This window comes from Pararge aegeria, chromosome 16, assembly GCF_905163445.1.
Source record: "Pararge aegeria chromosome 16, ilParAegt1.1, whole genome shotgun sequence".
NCBI lineage: Eukaryota > Metazoa > Arthropoda > Insecta > Lepidoptera > Nymphalidae > Pararge > Pararge aegeria.
The window spans coordinates 8804129-8828706 of NC_053195.1; the positions used below are offsets into that span (position 1 = coordinate 8804129).

General features: G+C 33.9%; 3 protein-coding genes across 4 annotated transcripts; 2 read left to right on the forward strand and 1 right to left on the reverse strand.

Moving 5' to 3' along the window:
• Positions 1–122: 122 nt before the first annotated feature.
• Positions 123–3664, forward strand: LOC120630454 (dynein intermediate chain 3, ciliary). Its single transcript, XM_039899692.1, has 11 exons — positions 123–395; positions 567–714; positions 826–1081; positions 1199–1308; positions 1414–1565; positions 1658–1792; positions 1868–1949; positions 2019–2197; positions 2378–2510; positions 2855–2959; positions 3359–3664. The coding sequence occupies exons 1-11, from the start codon at positions 178–180 to the stop codon at positions 3566–3568; spliced, it is 1728 nt and encodes a 575-aa protein (XP_039755626.1). The 5' UTR covers positions 123–177; the 3' UTR covers positions 3569–3664.
• A 375-nt stretch (positions 3665–4039) lies between these two features.
• Positions 4040–14511, reverse strand: LOC120630467 (ecto-NOX disulfide-thiol exchanger 2-like). Of its 2 annotated transcripts, none has more exons than XM_039899708.1 (10): positions 14338–14511; positions 13714–13845; positions 10208–10839; positions 9906–10130; positions 9647–9830; positions 8343–8449; positions 7812–7928; positions 7007–7150; positions 6154–6306; positions 4040–5902 (listed from the first exon to the last, which is right to left on the reverse strand). In XM_039899708.1, the coding sequence occupies exons 2-10, from the start codon at positions 13817–13819 to the stop codon at positions 5714–5716; spliced, it is 1857 nt and encodes a 618-aa protein (XP_039755642.1). In that variant the 5' UTR covers positions 13820–13845; positions 14338–14511; the 3' UTR covers positions 4040–5713. The 2 variants fall into 2 exon arrangements, with proteins under 2 accessions (XP_039755642.1, XP_039755641.1); XM_039899707.1 differs by lacking the exon at positions 14338–14511 and adding an exon at positions 14180–14317.
• A 176-nt stretch (positions 14512–14687) lies between these two features.
• On the forward strand, positions 14688–18313 carry LOC120630394 (DNA-directed RNA polymerase III subunit RPC8). The gene is made up of 4 exons (XM_039899616.1): positions 14688–14933; positions 15302–15485; positions 17606–17746; positions 18076–18313. Exons 1-4 carry the CDS (start codon positions 14823–14825, stop codon positions 18291–18293), a joined length of 654 nt encoding a protein of 217 aa, XP_039755550.1. The 5' UTR covers positions 14688–14822; the 3' UTR covers positions 18294–18313.
• Positions 18314–24578: the final 6265 nt, after the last annotated feature.

Here is a 24578-nt window from a genome sequence, read left to right on the forward strand (position 1 = left end):
ATTAAATTAAATTAATGTTTTTAAATCTTATTGCTAAATATTTTATTTAAGATAAAGAGTTAATAACTTACATAAACAAAAAAACTATCCTACTTCTGATATTTGTGGTATCTAAGATACAATCACTTTAAAATTTATTGATCAAACTTTTATCAAACTGCTAAGCTAAACGGCAAAATGGTAGAAAAGCAAGAAAAAACAGACATTACATACGAGTACACAAGACGTAGGAAGGAATTTGGAAGACAATTACTTTTCGAAGATTGTGGTCCGAAGCTATGTGTAAGTATACAATCAAATCCAGCGATGTACAAAAATTACATACTAAGGAATCCAGTGCACGTTGGCATCCAGAATACCGGAACTATGTCAGAACATTGGGTAAATTCCGTAAGGTAAGAGATTAATATTTTTTGGTTAATTTCCCGTTACTCTAACCACCAAAAGATGATCTATCAAACTCCAGAAATTATGCTTGTCAACTAAACATCTATTAGGTACCTACTTTCAATCGTAATTTTGAAGAAACATATTACTTTTAACTGGATAACTGTGTTAACTTATAGAGCCGAATATACCACTTCTGGCATGAATCACGTAGAAGGTGGCTGGCCTAAAGATATTAATACAAACGATCCTGAAGCCATGCAAAGATATCGACGAAAAATTGAGAAAGATGATGCATATATTCACGCGGTTATGCATCTCGGACATGTAAGCAAAATTACAATTATATCTAATCACTTAATGCTTTTGACGTTTATATAATTAAATAAATGAATAATATTTTTATATGATAAATGAATCGTTTCCATTCATGATTAGAGCATGGAGCACAACATTCTCCAAAATAACGCCGTGGATATGTACGAAATCTATTATTCTGAGCTTGGCACAATTCCACCTGTGGAACGGAGCAGTTGTCATACAGTCAATGTGTATAGAGAACCAGGTGCAAATCGAAGACCGGTTCGTTCATTGTCGTGGCAAGCCGAAGGAGCGCGTTTAGCGTCTGCTCACGCTGACGTTAACTTTATGAGAAACGCAAGAACACCTCAGTTCTCGTACATTTGGGATATAGGTAGAAGCTTGATATAATTAACTATGTTATTATGTTTTCTTCCAATTAAGCTCTCGATGAAATAAAAATTAAATATAAATATAATTTAATAAAAATAATTACTTAAAATTCTTGCAGAAAACGCAAACGCGCCAGAGTTAGTAATCACACCTCCCCAACCTCTACTAGATTTACAATACAACCCTCGCGATCAACATATTCTTGTGGGTGGTATGATGAATGGCCAAGTGAGTGGTTATAAGTAAGAAATTTCACAATGTGTAAAATAAATGAAGAACAAAAGTTCTTAGATCAATAATATAATTGATATTTGATAGTTCGGTGTGTTTTAGGTAGGTTGTTGGGATATGAGAAAAGGCAGTGATGCTGTCGCGCTTTGTCCACCGCATGTAGCTCATAGAGATCTTGCCAGTAATGTTCTTTTTATTAATTCCAAAACCGGAGCAGAGTTTTTCTCATCATCTCCTGACGGTGTTGTAAAATGGTCAGTACGCAAGAAGTTCGAGCGCATCCTCGTCTAAAAATGCAATACTTTTACTAACTTTAGTTTAAAACATGATTTAATAAATTATACAGGTGGGATATCAGGAATATTAACGAACCTACTGATTCAATGATAATAGATCCCGTAAAAACAAATAATGACACTCAAAGCGTCGAAAATGCTTTGGGTATTTCAGCTCTAGAGTACGAACCAACTATACCCACAAGGTGAGATGACGAGAAATGTACCTAATCATCTTTTAATAGCTTGGGATAAATGAATGATACCCATTTATTTCTCAGATTTATGGTTGGAACTGAAACCGGACTAGTGATAGGAGGTAATCGAAAAGGAAAGACAGCTTTTGAAAAGCTACCTTCTAAGGTAAAAAATATTGACTGAAAGTTCTAATACAATGTATTAATTAATATTCTCATCAAATAATTGTTTCAGTACGAAGCACACTTAGGTCCAGTTTATGCACTGCAAAGAAATCCGACATTCTTAAAGAACTTCCTAACAGTAGGGGACTGGACTGCTCGGGTATGGAGCGAAGATTGTCGAGAATCTTCCATTCTTTGGACGTATGCACATAAGACAAAACTTACAGATGGAGCGTGGAATCCAATAAGGTGAAGAACCAGTAAGAAATCCGTAAGAATCCAGTAAGGTCCAAAAAGGTATTTAGGGTTTGCTTTAATGTAATTCCAAAGAATTCGCAAATAATTCCTCTCGCGCTAACAGAACATGGAATAATATATCTACAGAGAAGTTTAGTTTGTTAAAAATAACCTTTTGATGATAAATTTCAGATTTTCGCTTCTGCTTGTGACTCAATGGGATGGCTGTCTATCCTGTTGGGATCTCTTACGAAGACGTAGCGCGCCAATAGTCACTGCACAACTTTGTGATGAGCCTTTACTGCGCCTTCGGCCACATGAAGGAGTAAGAAAAAGTATCTAGGTTTTGCAGGATTTTCGCCGCAACTAAAAATTAATTTATTGTGTATGTCATGAAAGTAGACTTGTCAAATATTTTTGCTCGAGGGTTTAAAAATAAATTTTAGTGTTAATCTTTAATATTTCGTTTTAAATTGAGGAATGAGATAGCGCTAATGTATTGTTTAAATTAGGTATGATATGTACCACCAGGAGAGATTGCAAACAAGTGATTACTTGTAAACTTCAACGCAATTTTTTATTAAACTCGTCTCCCACAAAAGCAGGGCTTACGGAGGAAATCGAATCCTGTAAATGCCGATAACAGGATGCCGTATCTTTTCTGCACAGGGTCAATTGGTGGCGTGCGGAAGTAGTCTGGGAACTATATACTTGGCAGAGTTATCACAAAATCTTGGAACCGCCGATAAAAATGACAAACAACTTTTGACACATGTAAGTTTGGTATCATTAAATATTTTTTTTGGAATGGTATGTTATGTTGCACCTTATGAGTTGCAATAGATACATTTAAATAAATAGATGTCTGAAAAAATAGTGACTCAAGTGAGGACACCTATAATTTTTGAAGATTTAGGAAATAAATGAAATCCTACGGATTTAAGCTAAAGATTTCTTAAAGTTGGTTTATAAAGGTTATTGTAGTTGTTATATTACCATAAGCATTAAGCCAGCGTTTACAATATTTGTTGTAGTTTAATAGTTTATCACTAAGAAAATTAAACACGGATTTTAAGTACTAAAAATCGATAAGTAAAAAGATTCACCAGAATATTTACTATTATAACTGTGTGTATTATTACTAATATAAATGTGTGTTTTTTCTTCCTTCAGATCTTAGAAAGGGAAAATAAACGTGAACGCATACTTGAAGCCCGCATGAGAGAAATAAGACTGCGAATGCGACAAGACAGGGACGGAGGGCAACAACTAACTGAGAGCGAGTCATGCCTCAGTGACAAAGATCTAGAAGAGGCCTCCGCAGAATATATGCAGGCGGTCAGCGATCTGCAAGCGCAACAACAGAAAAGTCAACAGACATAAAATAATCTGGCGGCTGTTCTAGGCAAGCGCAATAGCCAAATAGTGATCTTAGTGTGATGTCAAACCCTAAAAGACGCTAAATGTAGCAGTGAAGCAAAGATTCATGAAAATTTACGCTATTTGATGCTACGGTGCATGGTGAAACAAGATGGAAACCAATTCATCTTGCTTCTACACACAGACCAACTAAAAGATATAATAATATAATTGATATTCATATTAGTTATTAAGTTATTTGCTTGCGAGAGAAAATGGCAGTCAGTATTCCATTTCTCCCGCACGCAAATCTTTTCATCGGCTTTTAATAAAAGAATTATTCCTGTGACGTCACTCAAAGCTACCATACAGTAGTTGTTTGGTAATATCGCCCTCCTAGGAAACCTCAGTATATTTTGATTTACCTTCTTGGTCGAATGAGAAGAGTACCTAGGATTCTTTGGTAACTAAACTAAATAAAACAATATTCTCGGTCACTTATTTGTTAACAATAAACATTTAATGTAACTACCTATTAATAAAGTACTATACAAGTATTACTTAATTTTAAATAAAATCACATCAAAATAGGGTTTTATACTAATTATAATCCATTTCTCGGGATTTCATGATATAAATTTTATTATGTTAAAGATTACAACATTATTCAACAAAAGAAACAGTTTTAAGCAGATCGCATATTACGGATGAGCTACGCAATATCAAGCACCGCAGTCTTGAATCCCGTTTCTAACTGCATTTCTCTATGGAAATCAAATTGTGACTGTCATGGAAAATCGGCGGCGAACGTTTCGATTGTAATATGCGATCAGCATAAGCTTTAATATGCGAGAACCGAAAAGTTCGGCGTAATCCAGAAAAGGCAGAATTAGTATCCACTTACATACGCTATGTTAATATAAATATCTAACTGTACTACACTAGACTATAAAAGGAATAAAAAGTATAAAAAAACCAAAATGAGATATATTTATACATTGTTTTGCCTACTACGACGATATGTTACTACTATAATAATTTATCTAACAGTAAAATTATGATCAACTGGGCATTCATATGCTACATTGTATAATTAAATTTACTTTTTAAAAGAATATTATAAAATGTAATCATGGGAATTGCAAAATTGAAAGTTCGCATGATATATTTATTATTAACGAGGGGACGCCGGCTATTTTTGGCGGGTGGTCAGTCCTATGTAAGGACCATTCCACCCTATTCCCCTAAGTTTACATGATATATGTGTGAGTACCTAAGGATAGGTTTCACGTTTCTAGTAGGTACTGCTAGGACGTTGAACGCCCTACAGGCAACAGAGTTTCCTGCCACGTATAACTTGAGTTCCTTCATGGCAAGAGTGAATAGGCATTTTCTAGGCAAGCTCCAACAGAGAACTCATAACTGCTTTCTAAAAAAAAAGTCTTGTCCAATTTAAAAATAAAAAAAAGATAGATTTGGAAGATTTATATTTAAAATAAAATAAATGAAGTACATTTACTTTACTTTATGTTTCTATCGCCAAACATTACAATCAAATTTTTGTTCTATTTCACGCTTCGATCAATAATGTACTGATCTTATAATCTGTGTGCTTAATACGTATTCACATTGGTTTCCTCAATAGTAAACTAACAAAAATCTTGTATATTATTGATCGAAGGTTTTACGCCTCAAACCTTAAGGACAGACTGGGGACATTCGCTTCGCAAATTTCAGTTTGCAAGCATCCGTTGCGCAAGCGTTTGTCACGCATGCACATTTGTTCGTAAACCAAACTGTTTTGTGAGCGATATGCTCAATAAAAAAATTATAAATTTCTTTCATTACTTAACAAACCTTTGCGCCTTGGATAGCAAAAATTCTTTAACGGGCACAACTTCAGGAATCCGTTTTTACAGATTCATAAAACAACATTACGGTGTTGTGCATGAATACACTTGTATCACAAATGCTCGCGCAAAAAAAGATCGCGAAACGATATTTGAGAAGCGAATATTACCGGTGAGTACCGTCATTACCACATTACGTTTTGCATTGGGTAAGGCCTCTATATCTTAATTTTGCCTACATTTGCGTTCATGTCCATTCTGAAGACGTGGATGAAGAAGGAGGAAGTAACATTTTAAAGTTACTTAGTAAATCAGATATTTAACCCTTACTTTTGAAAGCAACGAACGTCCAACGGTTCTCAATGTTGGCTCCAACGCCGCTGGTGGTTCGTTGGAACACTCCACTGTGCTTTTGTAGCACGCGGTGGATAGTGGCTTGGGACACTGACGGGAACAACGCGCGCACGTACGACACCACGTAGTCCAGGCTGGCACCTTGTGGATGCACCTGAAATCATAAGTCAGTGTAGGCCTTGGTTAAAAAAGCTAAAACTTAGTGTGTTCCGGTCCAAAGCTTTAGTTTTAATGAAATCTAGTCTTAGTATACTCCAAATCGCAATTTATTTCAGGTTGCCTATTGTGAAGATTGTCAAGAATTGCGGAAAAAATCGCTAGCGGCTAGCCAACTAAAATACTCTAAGACTCGATTATAGCGGACTGCGGATATATGCATACTCACTGAAAACGTTACATACATACCTGTAAGAATGCCGACATAACACCAATAAGCTTGGCTTCACCGGACTTGGCATCCACTTCATCCTTCAAGGAAACATTTGACTTATTCAAGTCATCAGGTAGCGGTGGAGGTGGTGGTGGAGGGGGTTTCATAACGGGCGACGGCAATGGCGGCTATACGAAAGACATATTTTTTCTTTAGACTTAATTTCTACTCTAATCTATACTTATAATAAAACTGTAACTGGAAGATTTCTGTACATTTAATTTATTTTGAAACTTTTGATCGGGGGATGCTTTATAATCGATACCAAGTCCAAAACAGATTTTTGTCTGTCTGTCTGCCCGGGCATTACGTAAAAACTACTGAACGGATTTTAATAAAATTTGGTATAGTGGTAGCTGGTATTCCGAGTCAACATATCCCGATAAACACAATAAGTAGGATGAAATTTTTTATCAATTTTTCTTCATAGATTTCCGTTAAATTTGAACTGATTTTAATAATTCATTTTTTATTTGAAAGTGTATACTAACATAATACATACATGTATTGTCTAATTTTAATGAATATCTGATAAATATTGTCGGAGATAAAGGACATAAATCTTCACAGATACTAGCAGGTCGCAAAACATATGGTACGATCGAATGCATGCGTACCATCCTACTGATATTATAAAAGCGGAAGTTTGTGAGGATGTATGTATGGATGGATGGTTTGGTATGGTGCAATTCGTTTCTAGGTTTTTTTTAAGATATTAAAACCTCCCGATTCAGTGCAGACGTAGTTGCGCGGGTCAGCTAGTATAACATAAACTGCCATATCACATATGCCCACAAGTTATATTATTGTGTCGAATAAATATTGTACCTTATTCTCCAGAGAATCTTGTAATGCTTGACGTGCTATATATTGGGCTTTGAATTTTTCTATTTCTTTCTGGGCGTCAGCTTTTATAACCTCAACTTCGTTTTTGTATGCTTCCAGTTGGAATCGAAGGCTCTCATTTTCTTTCTGTAAAATAAAAGCTACTAGTTTTAGTTAACTCAGTAGCACTTTAAATAACAGTTTAAGGCAAACCAATGAAGCAATGGTATAGTATGAGAGAAAAAATAATTTGGCTTAGAATTATTTTGGTTATTTTTGGCTTAACTTCACTTTGAGTCACCTAACGACATTGTGGTAATGAAATCATAAACTGATTAGGACTTGGACCAATCTAAACCGTGTCCTTAGAGATCTTTCATCAGAGTGGTTTTTTTCCTTAAGATTTTACGACCGATCCCAAGACTGGAAAATGTAAATAAAATTTCATCACCTATCTGTGTACCCATAACACAAGCTACGCTTTCTACTGGGGCTACAGGGCGATTTGTGTACTGTCGTAATTTATTTTTTTATATTAAATTATACGGTTATCCTTTTAAATAAAATCAGCAAAAGTTAGCGCTGTCAAACACGTTCCTCAGAACACGTTTAGCCGTCGATCCTTGATTATATCACTAACAACAATATTCCATAATGGAAACTATGGAAACTTAACAATAACATGGAAATGGGTCAGCAAAATATAAGGTTATACATTGCTTGCAGAGCGAAACCTGGGAAGTAATAAATAGAACTTTATGTTACAAAAATAGAAACAAAATAAGAAAAATCATGCAAGTAGACTAACCTTTAATTGTTGTGCTTCATCAATAAAATCAAAACTATTTGCTTTATTGTATCCATTAAAGTCTGATTCGTCACTAAAAAATTTTTCGCGGAATTCCTCTTTCACAGTATTAAACTCCTAAAAATAATGAGTTGCTGTAACTTTTCCTTATTAGCCTAACACAAATTCTTACAAATTATATGCTAACAATTAAAAAAATAGCATACAAATTTGATATTCTTTATTTTAAATCTTATAAGAATTTGTGTTAAAATTTTAATTTTAGTTCTAAACAAAATACACAAATTTAAATAATAAGATAAAAATAGTATATTTAATTTTGACCTTTTTACTTTACCTGGTAACAGCCGTTTTTCAGTGATGCTTTTTATACTTACTAGTATTACTTAAGTTAAAACTTATGCTGAGACTTCCTTAACTATTAGTGGAATATATTCACTACAAATAGTTACAATAACGATTACAGCCCAATGTACCACATACATTATATAAAAGACATCCCAACAGCCTTATTAAGTTTCAATCAGTTACCTGTGTCATTTTTTGCCATGTTTCAATGTTCTTTCGCTGAGGTTTAGTAAAGTGATCCCAAACGCGTTGATGAGTGGCTGCATGGAACACTTTCGCCACCTGTTCGACTGAGGTTCACAAAGAATTTATATTTAGAGGTCGCTCGAGAAACATACCGTAATATCGTGACACCAACAGCCTTTAGAATGCACTGTACGTTGGATTAAATCGCACTTTTTTGTGTACCCACGGCTGTCGCCATACTTGCATAAACGTCTCGTCGCGTAGAACTTTCACGTCTCGAAGACTTACCGGAGATTTCATCGCTAGTGCATCGCATTGAAAACAATTATACCATTGTCATAGGGATATAAAAATACATTACAGGAGTACTTATAAAATAAATTACATAATCACAAAATTGTCTAATCAAATGGCAATTGTCTTTATTACGAAACACCAACAACACATGTGTCCACCACACAGATGGGTCGTTTCACAAATGTCATAAAAATTTTAGGTGAACTAAATGTTTGAATGCACTGTAAAATGGCTTCTTTAATCCTTCAGATTATAACATTTGTGAAAGCATTTAAGACTTACAATCTTGGCGTGGGACACGTCCGTACTTCCTTACATACAAGTAGGTATATCGTATTGTATGCAACGGTTGCAGGTTATAGTATAATTTCCACTTCTAAAGCTTTCGAAATTGATCACCCGTCGGAAGCGCAGTAAGCCCAGCTCAAGAGAAAATTATAGTTGTGACTGACAGCACACCAATTGGTGTTCAGAGCTTATACAATAATAATAATACCCAAATCAGCATTCTGCTTCCTGCGTTTTGAAGCATTCCCGATCCGACCATATCCATCTCCATCCGTTAACGTAACTCTTTCGAAGAACGATGGTGTAATATGGGCCATATCCGTGAGACGCGATGCATGAGACGTGTCCCACCCCTTCGTTTATGTAAATGTGCCTGATGCACTGACTCTTCAAATTACCTAGAGAGATCTATTAAACTAATGGCAATACTCCCGTCCCGTACAGATGACCTTTCGTCCAAGAATTACCATTGCGGTTGAGTAGACCAGAGAATAGTTTTATAATAGTTAGAGAGAGATACTTGACTTTTATCAAAATATTAAGTTAAGCTTTAAAGCCCAGTAGTCTCAATGTCTTACCTCAGAAACAATAACAATCAAGAGTAATTATGGTTATGGTGCAACTTTAGAGAGAGATGAGATTGACCATTGATCAGTCACCAAACAGGTGGCAGAATGACTAGGTAATAAGTGTGCTCTTCTTTTTTTAATACTTACGTTGGTCAATCACATTCTGTATATGAGTTTTCACCCTTTCTTTACACTCTTGCAATTCTTCCTCTGCCTGCATTTTTTCGCCAAAGAGCCTTCGAATGTGCGAGTTTGTAGCTTGGATCATGGAATAAAATTGATTGGAAGTTTTCTTCGAGCATTCACCACGCTCTAACCATGAAATTAATGTCTGGAATAAGTAATCAAGTTGTTGAAAAATATATATAGCCATACAACATTATTGTCTGCAAAATTTGCTACGTACAGGAAGTGTATTTGCGAAATGTTCTTCGCTTTTAATTTTTTCAGCTAACTGAACCATGGCTGCATTTGAGAATAGTTGTATTCGCAATGGTGACGGCGAACGACAGAAGTTCATGCTTTGGCAGGCTATCGCTTCCTGCTGCGCTGTCAGCTGTTGCATTTGTTGCTGCTGCACTCTAAATGCTTGACGTTGACGTCTCTCATATTCATTCTGATCATCTCTGCTCTAAAAAATTAAAACTATTTGTCAAATACGCTTTAGTTAGATGAATGGCATTACAGTTACAATTTGTTTTGACATACCAAAGCATAGTCCACATGAAGCCAGCCATTAGTAGCTTGGGAATCATCATCATCATCATCATCATTAACAACATCATCATCATCATCATCATCATCTTTATCATCCCTATCTTTGGTTAAGAGTTTAATCCTATAACCAGATATAGTCATGGCTACATCTACACAACTTTCCCTATCAAACCTAATATGGCAAAAGTTCTTTTTTGACAGTCTCAATATATGAATTCTGCCGTAACGTTCAAAAATTTCTCTAACAGTACTCTCCCTTATCAGTTCAGGTAGACCACCAACAAAGATTGTTCGACACCCTGGTGGTCGCGCACGACGTGGTGGATGGGGAGAGTCATCTGTTGGGGGCATTAGTTTGCAATGTTTCAGAATTATTTCCTTATGACCTTCGCCAGTAACATTGGGAAACATCCCCATCAGAGGGTCCATCATTACACCTCTCATTAACCCCATGTCCATAGGTTGACCAGGTGGCTGCATTGGCTGAGAAGACCCCATGGCGGACATGTCAATCTGTGGCTGTAATGCAGGCATTTCCATCCCTGTTGTTTGCAACATACTGTTACTCATCATAGCATTTGGCATCATCATATTGAACATTCCAGCAGGCATCATCATGTTTCCTTTGGTACAAAGATAATTAATTTTTGTAAGATCACAGGAATAATATTATATAAATAAATAATTTGTTTTCATGTAAAGCACAAATACGACAATGATCAAATGTATCTAAAAAAAAATAACAAAAAACCCGAGTTTGTTTGAAAAAACAATAATTTCAATCCCACGCATTTTATTGGCTAGATTTGCAATTATCTAAGTTTTAATAGCCAAATGTAAGCTGCTCATATCCTTTCCAAAATTTTCTTTAAACTTCCCGAATTTGGTTGAAGACTTCTCTTGGCACCTCAGTGTCACTTGACAAAATGCAAATGGTGCTTTTCGAAAGCAAGCAAGCATGCTCAAGTAACTTAAGTACCTATCAGACACCTATGTGTCCCTATAATATTGAGTTCCTCATTTTCTCGACCTCATAACAAAAATGAATACAACCTGATAATCTCCTCTTTTTTTTTGTTGTAAGTCTGATAATGATTTTACTGGAGGGAACAATACTATGTTGATTAAAAATATTTTCAATCTGTTATCAGCAAATGAGCAATATATATTTGTACTAATGAAAACAGGCAACTACTGCTTTAGCGACTTTAATTTATAGTGCTCATACAATTCAAGCATATTCATAAAATTCTGGAAAATCTGATTTTAAGGTCTACTAAAAGTATGTAATATTGAGTTGTGAGATTGTTTATAGCCTAGCTACACTTTTGGCAGCAGAGTGCGAAAGTACCCTACCCTTGTACCTCTTAACTTTTGTAAGGTATGTGCCTTTTAATAATTAAATATAGGGTCTTTTCGCCTTTTCGCGTCCGACGCCCAATTCGCGTCCAAACGACGGTACACTGTTTTACAACAGTGAAAAATAACAATACCGACACACCAATCTAAACAAGAGCGCTTCTATTGATGTTCGGACCTATGACAGGTACTCACACACAAACAAAAGATCTGTGCGTGCAACCCAAATTTAATGAAAAATAAACTAATCTTGCGTGTGCAACCAACAAGTGCTGACGCGCGAATCTGTTGTAAAAAAAATAGTGAGCAGCTGTACTTTTCACGGTAAGTATTTAAGGTGTTTATGTGAAATTTTGAATACTTTGTTATCCCTAGACCTTAATTGTGAACCACACTATAGGAATAACGATGTTTGTGCTTATATTTTTCTACTGACAGTTTTATATAAGGTGGACGCGAACTGGTACATAATATTTATAAAAAAACCACTTTGCGTCCGCTGTGGACGCAGATTACTCTAACTATTTCTCAGTAATATGTTTAATTAAATACGATAACATGGGAAAAACAATATAAACTTCCTATCAAGTTTAACAACATTAACATGCATAATATGATGGCCGATTTGCGTCCATATTATTAGAAATATAAAAAAAGATAATGAATGTCAAAAATCAGACTTGGACGCACAGTTTTCCTACATAACCCTATAACATTTTGCGTCCATCTTTTTATCACACGAAAATAATAGAGTAAAATTTATATAATTTTATTTAAACATACTCTTTATAACCTACCTAACCTAAAAATATACAATTATTATACGAAAATTATTTTGTGTATTTGCCAATATTTGAATTTTGTTCCATTTTTAGGGTTCCTTACCCAAAGGGTAAAAACAGGAACCCAGTACTAAGACTTCGCTGTTCGTCTGTCACCAGGCTGTAGCTCATTAATCGTGATAGTAAGACAGTTGAAATTTTCATGGATGATGTATTTCTATGGCCGCTATAACAATAAATATTAAAAAATTAAATAAAACACGGAACGTGCGAGTCCGATTCGCACTTGGCCAATTTTAAAGGCTTTGTACCGAAATGGTAAAATAGAATCGTATAAAGCCATCGACATGATATTCGAAATAATAGTGAATCTATTAATGGAGTTAGTTGGAGGAGAAAAAAAAAATATCCTGAAGTGCAATTTATGTTAACTTTTATGATATCAGCAATTAGGTATTAAATAAATGTTTTGATTAAAATCACAAGCTTCCCTTTTTTATTTCCTATTTCCCTTCCTAATTATTTCTAAACAGGTGGACGCCAATTGGTCCACAGGCGGACGCAATCTGGATTTTGTGGACGCAAAATGGGAAAATCGCCTGTTTCAGCTATTTGTACCTGTGTAGAATAAAACATCAGATGCGTTATCCAAAACTGTGCATTAAACTTGACAAGACTATATAGGGACTACATTACAACCATATTTGATTAAAAAATACCGCACGGACATTTTTTTTTTCACGTTCAAACCTAACAACTCCACTAAGTGGACGCAAACAGGCGAAATGACCCTAACTTGCTTTAATGGTGAAGGAAAATTTTCATAAAAAACTTGTATTCTTGACAGTTCTCCATAATGATCTCAAAGGTTTGTGAAGTCCATCAATCTGCACTTGCACAAAAGAAGACATGACTGTATTTATGTTGTAGTACTTTCTAAATCAGGAGCCCTTTTGGATACAGTGAGGCCGCAAGTGCTGCTAGTCTAAATTTATATATTTACAAAATTGTTAAATCACTTTTGCACAAAGATGATTAAAAAATAATTTCTTAAAGTTATAATTGATGAACCAACCACACTCTTCAGACAGGATCACCACAGAAATAAGCATATCATTAATAGTTACCCAGACAAGCTCCGAGCTCTACCATAAAAAAAACTCTTACAACTCAGAAGATGTAATACTACTCCATGAATACAGCCCATTTTGTATTTAGGGCTGTATAATGTATTATATATTTCTTACCTACAGTTCATTAAGTACTGATGTAAGACTGAAAATGTACTGATTCACACTATCATTACAAGCCCACCCAACCCATTGCAATGAGGTATATATTAGAATGGAACTTTACCTTGAGGCATCATCATGTTTTGCATCATCATAGGGTTCATCACGCTATTAGGTAGGGTATCGTTTTTATGGTGCTCCATTATTTTGTCTCTTCTATTCATCCTCATCGGAGATCTTGATCTATCCCTTCTGCCTATTAGAACAAATTAAATAAAAGTTACAAATCAATCTCATGTACTTGGCAGACTGTCCCAACGGTAATTAGGTTTAAAATTAAACATTTACTATATGATTTATCCATTTGGCTGAGTATATTACTTATCTTATACATACATACAGCAAGAGTTTACTGAAATCTGAACCTAATCACCCTGTGGTTAAAAAAAGGTTGAATATCTGTAAACACCAATTGCATCAAAACTCGAACTCAACTCCTGAACGAACAAAGGACGAGAGGATGAAGAAGCATTACCTACTTAATGATCTTATAGAACTTGTGAAAAAAAAATATTAATTTATTTAGGTACCTGACATGGCCGACTTAAAATAAATTATGTGTAAAATGAAACTTTCAGGATGCTTGTTTTAATTCAAGTTTGTTAAGATTGAAGTATTAAATTCTTATAAATTTCAGATTTGTTCACATATCATTTTGAAAAATTAAAACTTCAAAAATACTAATCACCATAGATAATAGAAAATTCACAATTATATTGGAAAATCTGCTAAGATTTTCAGGCCCGATGTTCGATATAAACTCGAACACCAATAGCTTCAGGAATCTCCATAGACACTTTAAACTAAACACAATACAGATTTACAGAGGGGTATCTTGTATCCGTTTTATGCAAACCAAATCGGTTCATCTACATATTTAAATGTTTCTAAAATTTATGGGTTTATAATCTAGCGATTCTTTTATATAATTAAAAAGAATCGCTAGATTCGATACTCGATTTATCGATCTTAGATCGCCATCATATTCTCTTTGACTGACAGGTGACAGTGAAGAAACAGTTTGTGTAGTAGCCAGTAGTTGTAGAGTAAGATATTTTAACAAGTACCTACCTATGTAATCTTATCTAAGTAATCTCACTAATCTGTGGAAAAATATTAAACTTTTGCGGCAATGTTTTGTTTTCAAATAATGAATGAAAGATGTAAATTAAAATGTTTGTCCTAGCAGAAATGAAAGATGTAGTACGGGTTACACCTGAACATTTTCACCAAAGTTTAACTGAATCTATAACAACCTTACTAAACAGAAAACTTGCTAACAAGGTACTAAGTAAGTCTAACCTAACCTCTCAAATACAATGAACTGTTTACTTATTTAATTAATGTTGATGTGTATAAATTGATGTTGATAGTTTAGTCGAGCTTAAATTATAACCTACAAATTTAAATTATCAATAGATTGAACTTCATTAGAATATTTTCTAGATCGGGGGAAAGTGTGGAACAAGTCGTGAAACAGCTGCACAAAACAATTTTAATTTTTTTTTAAGTACAGAAGAAGCGCCTCACAGTGCACCTCTGTACTTTCTAGATGAGCTTTAGTATATCCAACCGCATATTTTAAGAGGTTTTGATAATATAAACAAGTACATAAATATTGTGTTTTCTTTTATTATTTGTTGTTGTTTCAGGTAGTACTCAATGTAGGACTCTGTATAGCATTATTCGATATAACATGTATTGGGCATTCCTATATATTTCCTGGTGATGGATCATCACATACTGAAGTTAAATTTAGGTACATAGTATTTAGGCCTCTGGTAGAAGAAATTTTAATAGGAAAGATTAGGACCTGCAGCAGGGAAGGTGTACATGGTAAGCTTGCCAAATTCAATGTTTTTCAGGATTTAAAAGGATTATTTGATATCATAAATATAAAGGATGAAACACAATTGAATTTATTCTAATTTTACTTTTAGATTTTTATTAATTATTGTTTTATTTTATTTTAAATCTGAGTGTCTTTTATGTTCATTTTATTTTAATTTCTCAATTTTATATGGGTCCCTGAACTGGAATAAAATGTTTTTAAATTTATTTTTATAATTTCCCACAGGCTCTTTAAGTTTTAAAAAGATTCCTTTATTTTTGACTTACACCTGAAGGTTAACTTTGTCCTTGAAAGAGAAACCATCCAAATGATTGTTGTATATAATGCATTAGTTAAGTTAGAAATATGTCAGATACTCACTAGTGAGCTGTAACTCTACAATAATACAGTTATACTTATACAACAATTAAACTCTTATGCATCATAACCACTATGCTGTAACATTCAAAGTTAAATTTAAATTTTATATAAGGTCAGTTTCCTGCATAAGAATACATCTATTCTTATAATAAAACTGTAACCGGTCGAATTCATACATCGAAGATATTTAATTTTTTTTTAAAGTGCAATCTATAACCAATACTGAGCCCAAAACTGTAATTGCTTTAATTTCTGTCTGTCTGTATCCGGGCAGCACAACACGCTGAAACTATTGAATCATTTCAAATGCAAGATTTTAGTTCATACTACAAGGTAGGACAAACTATATTTTTTATCCCAAAATCCAGCTCAGATCCTTTGGGAGAGGGCATGAAAGAAATAATTATTTTCTACTAGATACTAACTGTTTAGTTTAATCCAAATTTTGTGTAGATTTGATAAATATGATTGGAGATAGACAACAGAACTCCTCAGCGGACAGCAGCAAACCCCTCATTTAAAGCTTAACACTACTGAATACATGAAGAGTGGTAACATTTATGAGAATTTCAGTGCTAGGACTAAATAAAAAATGTTAGAAATTTCAATGAAAAATCAACTAACAATGCCATAATTTGATTCTTCCTTTAACAATTACTATTCTTTGTGAGTGAAAGGCGCTAAGACTGATGGAAACCAAATTATCTTTCAAACTTCTAAAGATGAACAACCATCCATTTACTGACTAAGGTCAACGTTGATTACCCAACGCTATCGACTAATATAAAGTCCTGCTGTTGAGCGACAAATTATTAATGCAGTCATTTGTTAAAGGAAATTCAATGTTTTTAAAAAAAGGCAGAAGTGGTGTTGCTTCAGGACTTTCATTTGCGATTGGCAATGTTTACATGATTGAAGGTTTCAAATTTATCATTTGCCCACACCTAAGTTGTTTGTTAAATATGTTGAAATACTATCACAACTTAATATCCTAGGATTTTGTATTTGGCACGGGCAGTAAGATTGACGAAAAAACTTTACGCTTGGTACCTATCTGATTTATTGAGGTAGGTGAAGACTATATAGCAGTAAGCTGCGTCCCGCAATTTACGAAGGGGGAGAAGCCACAGGGCACACCTAGTGCAAAATAAATCTTTTGTTAAGACGATAATCAGGTAAAAAAGGAAGTAAATTGCTAATGTAGTAACTAGGACTTTTTATTCTATTTTTAAGATAACAACAACACAATGGTCTATTTAAAGTATCAGTTGTCAACTGAGTAAGAGTAATGATGAGCAAGTGTTAGATCACAGAAATTTGTCCATTGCAATATACACTTACACTCTTACAGCTCCCTAGTGAGTAGACAATTTAATGTCTGAAATAAAGCAAATATTTTTTTTAGATGTTTCAAATTTAATTAAAACCCTTAAATGTTACACACAGAAGTTTAAGACAGTTTTATAAAAGTGAACAATTAAAAAAGTCCTTACCATTTGCTTCTCTTGGGTCACACAATATAAAATCATATCTCAAAGTCCATAAAACTTAGTTTCGTAGTTTTAAGGAAAATGGTAACAATTACACACAAAACCTAACAAACTTTTTTTACTCCAAATCAAATGCATTATAATTTAAAGCACCATTATTTTTATATCTTCTATATGTCTGGTATTTTTGCTCTCAGTTGCTGTGCAATATAAAATCAATATAAATTAATTGAAAGTCTATTTTATTATTACAGTAACAATGGGTTTCTTTGATGATATTTTAATACCTGTGAATGCACTGCAACATCCATCTAGGTTTGATGAGACAGACCAAGCATGGGTATGGGAGTACCCAAAAGAAGACGGTGAAAAACATGATTTGTTTATGGATTCAGGTAATTAATACAAATATTAAAGCCAAAGAGTTTAGCTGTAAATCAATGCATTAAACACAGACAAAATATTGTAAAATTTGCTATGGTAAATTCATCATTTTCAACAACACAAAATAATAGTCTAACCTGGAAATAGAGTCCCGATCATTATAATCTCTTGAACTTGCTAATTACTAGTACAATATCAATAAGGATAACAATGTTTAGCTATAGAATTAAACACTGGAAAAAAAAAAGCCGTAAAGCCGTAAGCCGTAATTAAAAGCCGTATTTGGGAAAGACCACTCTTCTGTTTAGAAAAACTCCACCTTACTTAACATATTTTTCAGGCGAATCAATAAGGTTTAGGGTCACAAGTGAGTCTTTTGAAGAGAGTTTACCAACTGGCCCTCCCGGCACCGAGTGCCCAGTACAAACAGTAGCTCCATATAGACTTGTAGGAGGAATTAATGAACCAGGCCTTGGTTTGCTGACGTGGTGGGAAACACCGGAGCAAGATGATGATGATGATGGCGATGGAAATGAGGAACAGGAAAATGATGAATAAAATACTTATACTATTTTGCTGTTTAATTTCAACAATGATATATTTTATTATACCTTAATCCACCGCACAAGGAGAACCTAGTGGCGGTCGGCCTCTGCCGTACGGTGGTTTATGGGTCGGGCCATGCTCGGGTCTTATCGATTTATTTGCTCAATAAATTGATATTATTTCTTAAAAATAACTATAATTTTATTTAAATATATTGTTAAAAATGCCGCGTAAACCAGTCACCTCAAATCACGTGACATTGAAATGTTTGTAATTCCTGTAACATGTGTTTTACTGTATGTGGTACGTTAATTGTCTGCTTTTACACCAATTTTCATCTATATAACTCAAAAAACCAACGACTTGCCGACACATTTTCATCTCCTTTGGGGTGGAATGTGTAAAACTTCGATAGATATTCTCTTTTATTTGTAGCTTTGTAGCCTTTTTTGACCTATGCGGAAACTGTGCTTTTCCGGGATGCAAAGTCTCCGATGTTCTTCAAAAAGCAAGCTTAGATAGCTTGCCTCTGTGCGTCAAGATTAAATAAACAGACAGATTTCGCAATCAACGTTGCTATTCTTAAATCCCGGAACCTATTATGTACGGACGGATACGGATACTAATCTAGAGACGTGTGACCTAGATGCAGCACCTCTGAAGGAGAAATTTGCGTGCGTTGGTTTCAGCTTCTATCACCAACGACGTATAGCAATTGTTAATTAAGAGTCCTAATCATACTCCGAATAGACTCGTATGAGAAGGTGAGCCGGGAAAATTCGTGCCATTTTTTATGAAGTGTTAGCGTTCACGCCTTCATAATATAATACATATGTGGTAGATATTCAGAAACGATAAGTCTTAGATTAGTGGGTTGCTGCTATCTGCTGAGGAGTTCCTATCTTCATCCGTCATGATACCCACCAAATTTGGGGAGAGCTAAACTGATGATTCAACATTTGCGATAAACTTTTATTGAAATTAATTAAGATATGACAGATTTATGGTGTAGAATCGTCTAAGTCTTTCATCTTATACCGCAGGAACCCTATTTATTGTTTTTTGGGATAAAAAATAGCTTTAAAGTTAACCTGGAATATCGGCTGTAAGTTTACTAAATTGCATTTAAATCCATTGCAATCTATGTAATGTGCTAACAGCAGACACACAAAAATTAAAACAAAAAATCTGATTGTATTTTCTATCGATATTTAATATTTTCAAAAAATATTAAATTTCGGACTCACAGTGCTATTAAATTATTTCGAAATTTTAAATACACATAATTCTTTGTTGAATTTTTAGAGTCGTTGATATTACTTGAAAATTGACTACTTGGGGGTTGATTTTCAATAAATTCTTTCTTAGTGTGCAGTTACGTCATAAAATAAACCGGTCAAAATTTAAAGTGACTAACCCCAGAGGTTTAGGCTGTGCGTTGATTATCAGTCAGTCAGGACTTTGAATTATATAGATTTAGATAAAGATAAATGATAAAGATTAAAAATAAAATTATTTTTAAGTTTCTGTTGAATTAAAATTAGAAACAATGATTATTACAGAAAAATAGTAATTGGGTAATTAGCAGAAAAACCTGAATAATTTTCAAATAAATAAAGTTTGGGCATCTTTGGAATTGATAAATAAAAAACCAATTTTGATTGCAGGAAACAGTATTATATTTTTTATATTTTAAAAATATTCTTACGTAATATAGTTTTACTACATTATATTTAGATATTAAAATGATTTACTCATATGATAAATATTTCATTATGAAAATTAAATACTTAAGCTCAACACAACAGCCTTTACATATCACATTTGTCCACACATACATAATGACATACTCGCAAAAACATTCAAATAAGTAAACATAGTTTAAGTAGGTAGGTACATAATATATCTATTTCATTATATTAGCACAACATGAATACAACAAGAATGTTTTTTAATACAAAATAAAATAATCTATACTTGATAGCAGCTAAAACATTATTGTAGATATCTCGGAACCAGACAAAAATCTTCTAGATTTTGGTCTAAAATAAATACTCTGTAGATGACATAAATATTGATTTATTAAGGGTTTCTCCATTATATTATGGTAGGTACGCAATACGTTTATCAAGTCAAAATTACATTAAGTATAATAATAAGATTTCATAAAAGTCTACTTGAATAGTCTGGTATATGAAACTTCTACGTAGGAAGAGTAATATAAAATATCATTATTTTAACGTTATTATCAATTGGGGCAACTTATGAATGTATAGCCCCAATGCAGATGCCCAATGTTTTTGTAGACATAGTGGTCAGTTTATATTTAAAAATAACGATGTTCGACGACCAACGCTCTCCGAGGGTTGGGGCCGACAACACAAATTTCCTAACTCCGGGCTGGTATTAAGAATTTCTCAACAAAAAAACCCAATACCTAATTTTAGACCCGACCCGGGAATCGAATCCAAGACCTCATGTAAGCGAAGATGCTAACGACTAATTGCACGAGGCAGTTTTAATTTACCTATTCCTTACCAAGATTTTATTTCATCATCATCACATACTTGTCAGTTTGGAGGCCGAAACCCTAACCACTAAGCCAGGCCATTTTAGTTTCATATATTTAAATGCATGCTACTAAACTAGTTGTTCTAAAATTTACACCCGTATCTTTCGAGGTTACAGAGAGCATAGTAGTAGTCAATTCGGACCATTTAAATTAGATTATTAGGTACAACGTGTAACGGAATTACGAAATACTGTTTAAGGGTGCAAAAGTATATTTTATAAGGAATCACCCTGTAGAAATATTAAATCAAAGAAGTATATTTATTTTTTCATACAAACAAATTTCATTCTCACATTCTCAATGTTTACTTAGGACAACCCTATTGAAGATAAAAGACCGACACGTGCATAGTACCGACGCGTACTTAATAGCACTGCTAAATTTAATTCCTGATTTGAAGATCTTGAATTAAACTGATTATTCATTTCGGAAATTATTCTTTTATAGACTTAAGACTAGCTCTTAACTGAATGGCAGACCACCGTTGCGTTGCTTACGTGATATATTTTTTATTTGTAATTTAAACTAAAGCAAAAAAAAATACGATGATAAAGTTAGATGTTATAAGAGTTTTGTTTTTGCTAATTAGAGTGAGATAGCGATACAAAATAATAATGTGATGAGTCTTTGAGTAACTTTGTACAATTTTCCATTACAGGAAAATATAATAGAACTTGCTCAAAAATCCTTCAAAGCAAATTTTTAATTAAGTTTATTATAAGGTCCTTTAATTTTTATTTCTTGAAAATTTAAGTGGAAATAAATAAAACATTGTGTTGAGTGTCAACATCTATACCTATTCGAAGAAATAAACATTAATAAAATCTTAAAAGGTATCACAACAAATGACCAGAAAAGGCAAGAATAAAATTCTACAGTTCATAATGTCAATGGCGTGTGATAAAACTTATAGGTCCCAAGTACGCATATCCATTTGTCGACTACCATATAGTTTATGTATATTCGAAAATGCACGCGATGCTGTAACTTTTTTGAATTATCTAACAGCAGCAGCCGTGTTCCTTGTAAACTATCCCTAGGATACATTAAAAATATATATTGGTAATGAAAATACCAGAAAATGAATGCTTATGTAGCATGTAGCTAACAGATGATCGGATTGCCTATTCGAAATTTAATTTGTTTCTTACCAATGATCAGTTGTGATTGAGCATATTAACGTTACAAAATTGAATGTCACAGTGCAAAATAAACAGATCTTAATCAACATGAAACTTTTGCTTTCCTTGACAATTGGATAAATCTTTAGATCGCAATTCATATTTTATAAGCAACACCACACATTCTGTGTGTCATTTGCCTATAAAATTACTGTACGAATATTATTTTCGAAATAACTATAAAAACTAGTACTTGAGACCGTCCACAGCCTCCCAAGCAAATCGTTTCTCCATTTTTTATCCCGGGGCGAAGTCTTATAATCTACTTTGTAAGGTTAGTAAGTACATTTAAAAATGCCAAACAATCCGGGCCCTGATTCTTTACCATTGTTCCAGGGAGGTCGAATTGTGCTGATAAGAAACAAAACAACTCCCATAGTTTACGTTTAAGTCGATAGAATAATAGTAACCACAAACGTGCATATATTCAATTCTTCTTTTATTATTATACCTTTAACTAGCTATTGCCCGCGACTTTGTCCGCGTCTGAATTTTGTCTTAATAAACCCGCGGGAACCATTTGTTATCCCGGGAAATAAATATGCTCCAAAGGCCTTTTATTTAATTCAATGGGAACGTTTCCTAGGTATTACTACAGCATCAAAAGTATCCTTGTCCCAAAGATGCAGGCTATACAGGATGAAATAAAAAATAACAGAAAGCTCTTGGCCGGTTGTTGTTTCAATTAAAACTGACAACTTTTGTTCTAAGACTTGTTTTTAACTGGATCTGAGTTTGTGAAATACTCAATGTTTAAATATTATACAAAGATACTCTACTTGTTACTACTCTGTAACATCGGCAACACCGCGATTCTATCGTGCGTGCTCGCAGCGTATTGTCTCTTTACGGAAATACCATTATTTATAACATTTTTGTATGATATAAAATAATGCTGATTATTAATGAAGTCGTAGAACAAAAGTTGTCGAACAAGAGTTTCTGTTGTTTAATTAACCATGTATATTCTAATATGTGCCAAATTTCATCAAGATCGCTCCAGTGATTAAGTAACCAACAAACAAACAGATACTTTCTCATTTATATTATTTTTAGTATGGTTTTGTAGTAGTGCGCAAATAATAATGCCATAGAAATTCAGGGTCCCGATTGTGATACATGCATAAAACTTAATAGCAGGTCGCACAGTGATTTACTTTCTTATCAATATCGAACAATAAAATCGACTGTGACCCTAGAGTATATTTTACAACTAGATCTTAACATCGAGAACTACAACCAGACAATAATATGCAAGATATTATTAATAAATGGATAAAATATCTATATTGTACAGGAATATATCAACTACGTTTCTACAACATCACAGTAAATTTTCAAATGTAGGTATTTTTTTTTGTGCTACGTTTACTATAATATTCTACTCTCACTACGATATATATTTATTCAAACGGTGGATGAACTGATGCTGGCGATTAATGGGTGGTAATGACTTAACATCAGGCCCGCTTGCTCTCTATGTATACACAAAGGTATTTTTTTCACGTCCAACCGTTTTCCATCTAGTGCGGTAACTCTTAGACATTAGAGTTCCAGATACTTTCTTCATACAATAACTAACTGGTATCATAACATTGACTTGCACTAAAATAATATATTTTGTCCCGTAAACCTAACTTAATGTTTCGGTAACATAAGATTATACATAAGAACTACGAATAAATAAGAACCACGGAGTCTAAATACCAAACGTGCCGGTGGCATTTTTATTCAACAAAGTATAAAACTTTCACGCGGCGGCACGAATCCGCTAGTTCCGAAAACGCCAGAGAACTGAGTGCCTACATGACGGTTATTTGGACACGCGTGTCACTTGAAGGTCAAGTCACTGGTAAATACATGCGCGCCCTAGTCGCGGACAAATTCTTTAAATCAAGCCGCTTAGACCAAGCTGCCGAGATATGCCACTGGTCGATCTACGCTTTACAATAAATATATATGTTTTTTTTTCACAATATTATGCCACTATTTGTTAACACCTACTTGTACCTACAAGTAAACAAGGGATACACTACATATATAAATGCATATGACTTCGAAGTTGTCCGGTAAACGCGCAAATTTTCGTCATTCATTACAGCCCTACCATCAGAGTTATGAAGTTTATAGATTTAAAAATCATTTAAAATAAACTTGTTCGAGGAAGAACCCTATACCCTTTAATTATATATTATCTCCTGCTCCTGCTCCGAGGTTATATGTGTAATGCATAAAAAACCTCTTTTTTTTTTATAAACCTTTTTTAGGAAAATGGTGACACATGGCATATGATGATAATTTTTTGTGTTCGAGATGCATAAAAACAGTATAAAAATCAGTTCGTTTTAGCTTTCTGAAAACCCATGTACAAACCTAATCTAACAAACCTTAAATACCTCCTAATTTTTGTGTCGGGAACTAAAAACAATCGATCGTATTTCGTTATCGTTTCGTATATCGGTTTGAAGCACATCTCTGATGGAAAGGCTTTAAGGTTCATTGGGAAAACGCACCGCAATATAGCAATCGCTATAAGAGGGGTGA

Coding starts and splice junctions, on each gene's coding strand:
- LOC120630394 (XM_039899616.1), top strand. CDS start 14,823: ATGTTTGTCCTAGCAGAAATGAAAGATGTAGTACGGGTTACACCTGAA. Junction 14,934..15,301: donor ACAGAAAACTTGCTAACAAG/GTACTAAGTAAG, acceptor TTGTTGTTTCAG/GTAGTACTCAATGTAGGACT. Junction 15,486..17,605: donor CAGCAGGGAAGGTGTACATG/GTAAGCTTGCCA, acceptor TTATTATTACAG/TAACAATGGGTTTCTTTGAT.
- LOC120630454 (XM_039899692.1), top strand. CDS start 178: ATGGTAGAAAAGCAAGAAAAAACAGACATTACATACGAGTACACAAGA. Junction 1,309..1,413: donor GTGGTATGATGAATGGCCAA/GTGAGTGGTTAT, acceptor GGTGTGTTTTAG/GTAGGTTGTTGGGATATGAG. Junction 1,950..2,018: donor TTGAAAAGCTACCTTCTAAG/GTAAAAAATATT, acceptor TAATTGTTTCAG/TACGAAGCACACTTAGGTCC.
- LOC120630467 (XM_039899707.1), bottom strand. Junction 10,840..13,713: donor AAACATGATGATGCCTCAAG/GTAAAGTTCCAT, acceptor TTTGTACCAAAG/GAAACATGATGATGCCTGCT. Junction 7,151..7,811: donor ATGAAGCACAACAATTAAAG/GTTAGTCTACTT, acceptor TTTATTTTACAG/AAAGAAAATGAGAGCCTTCG.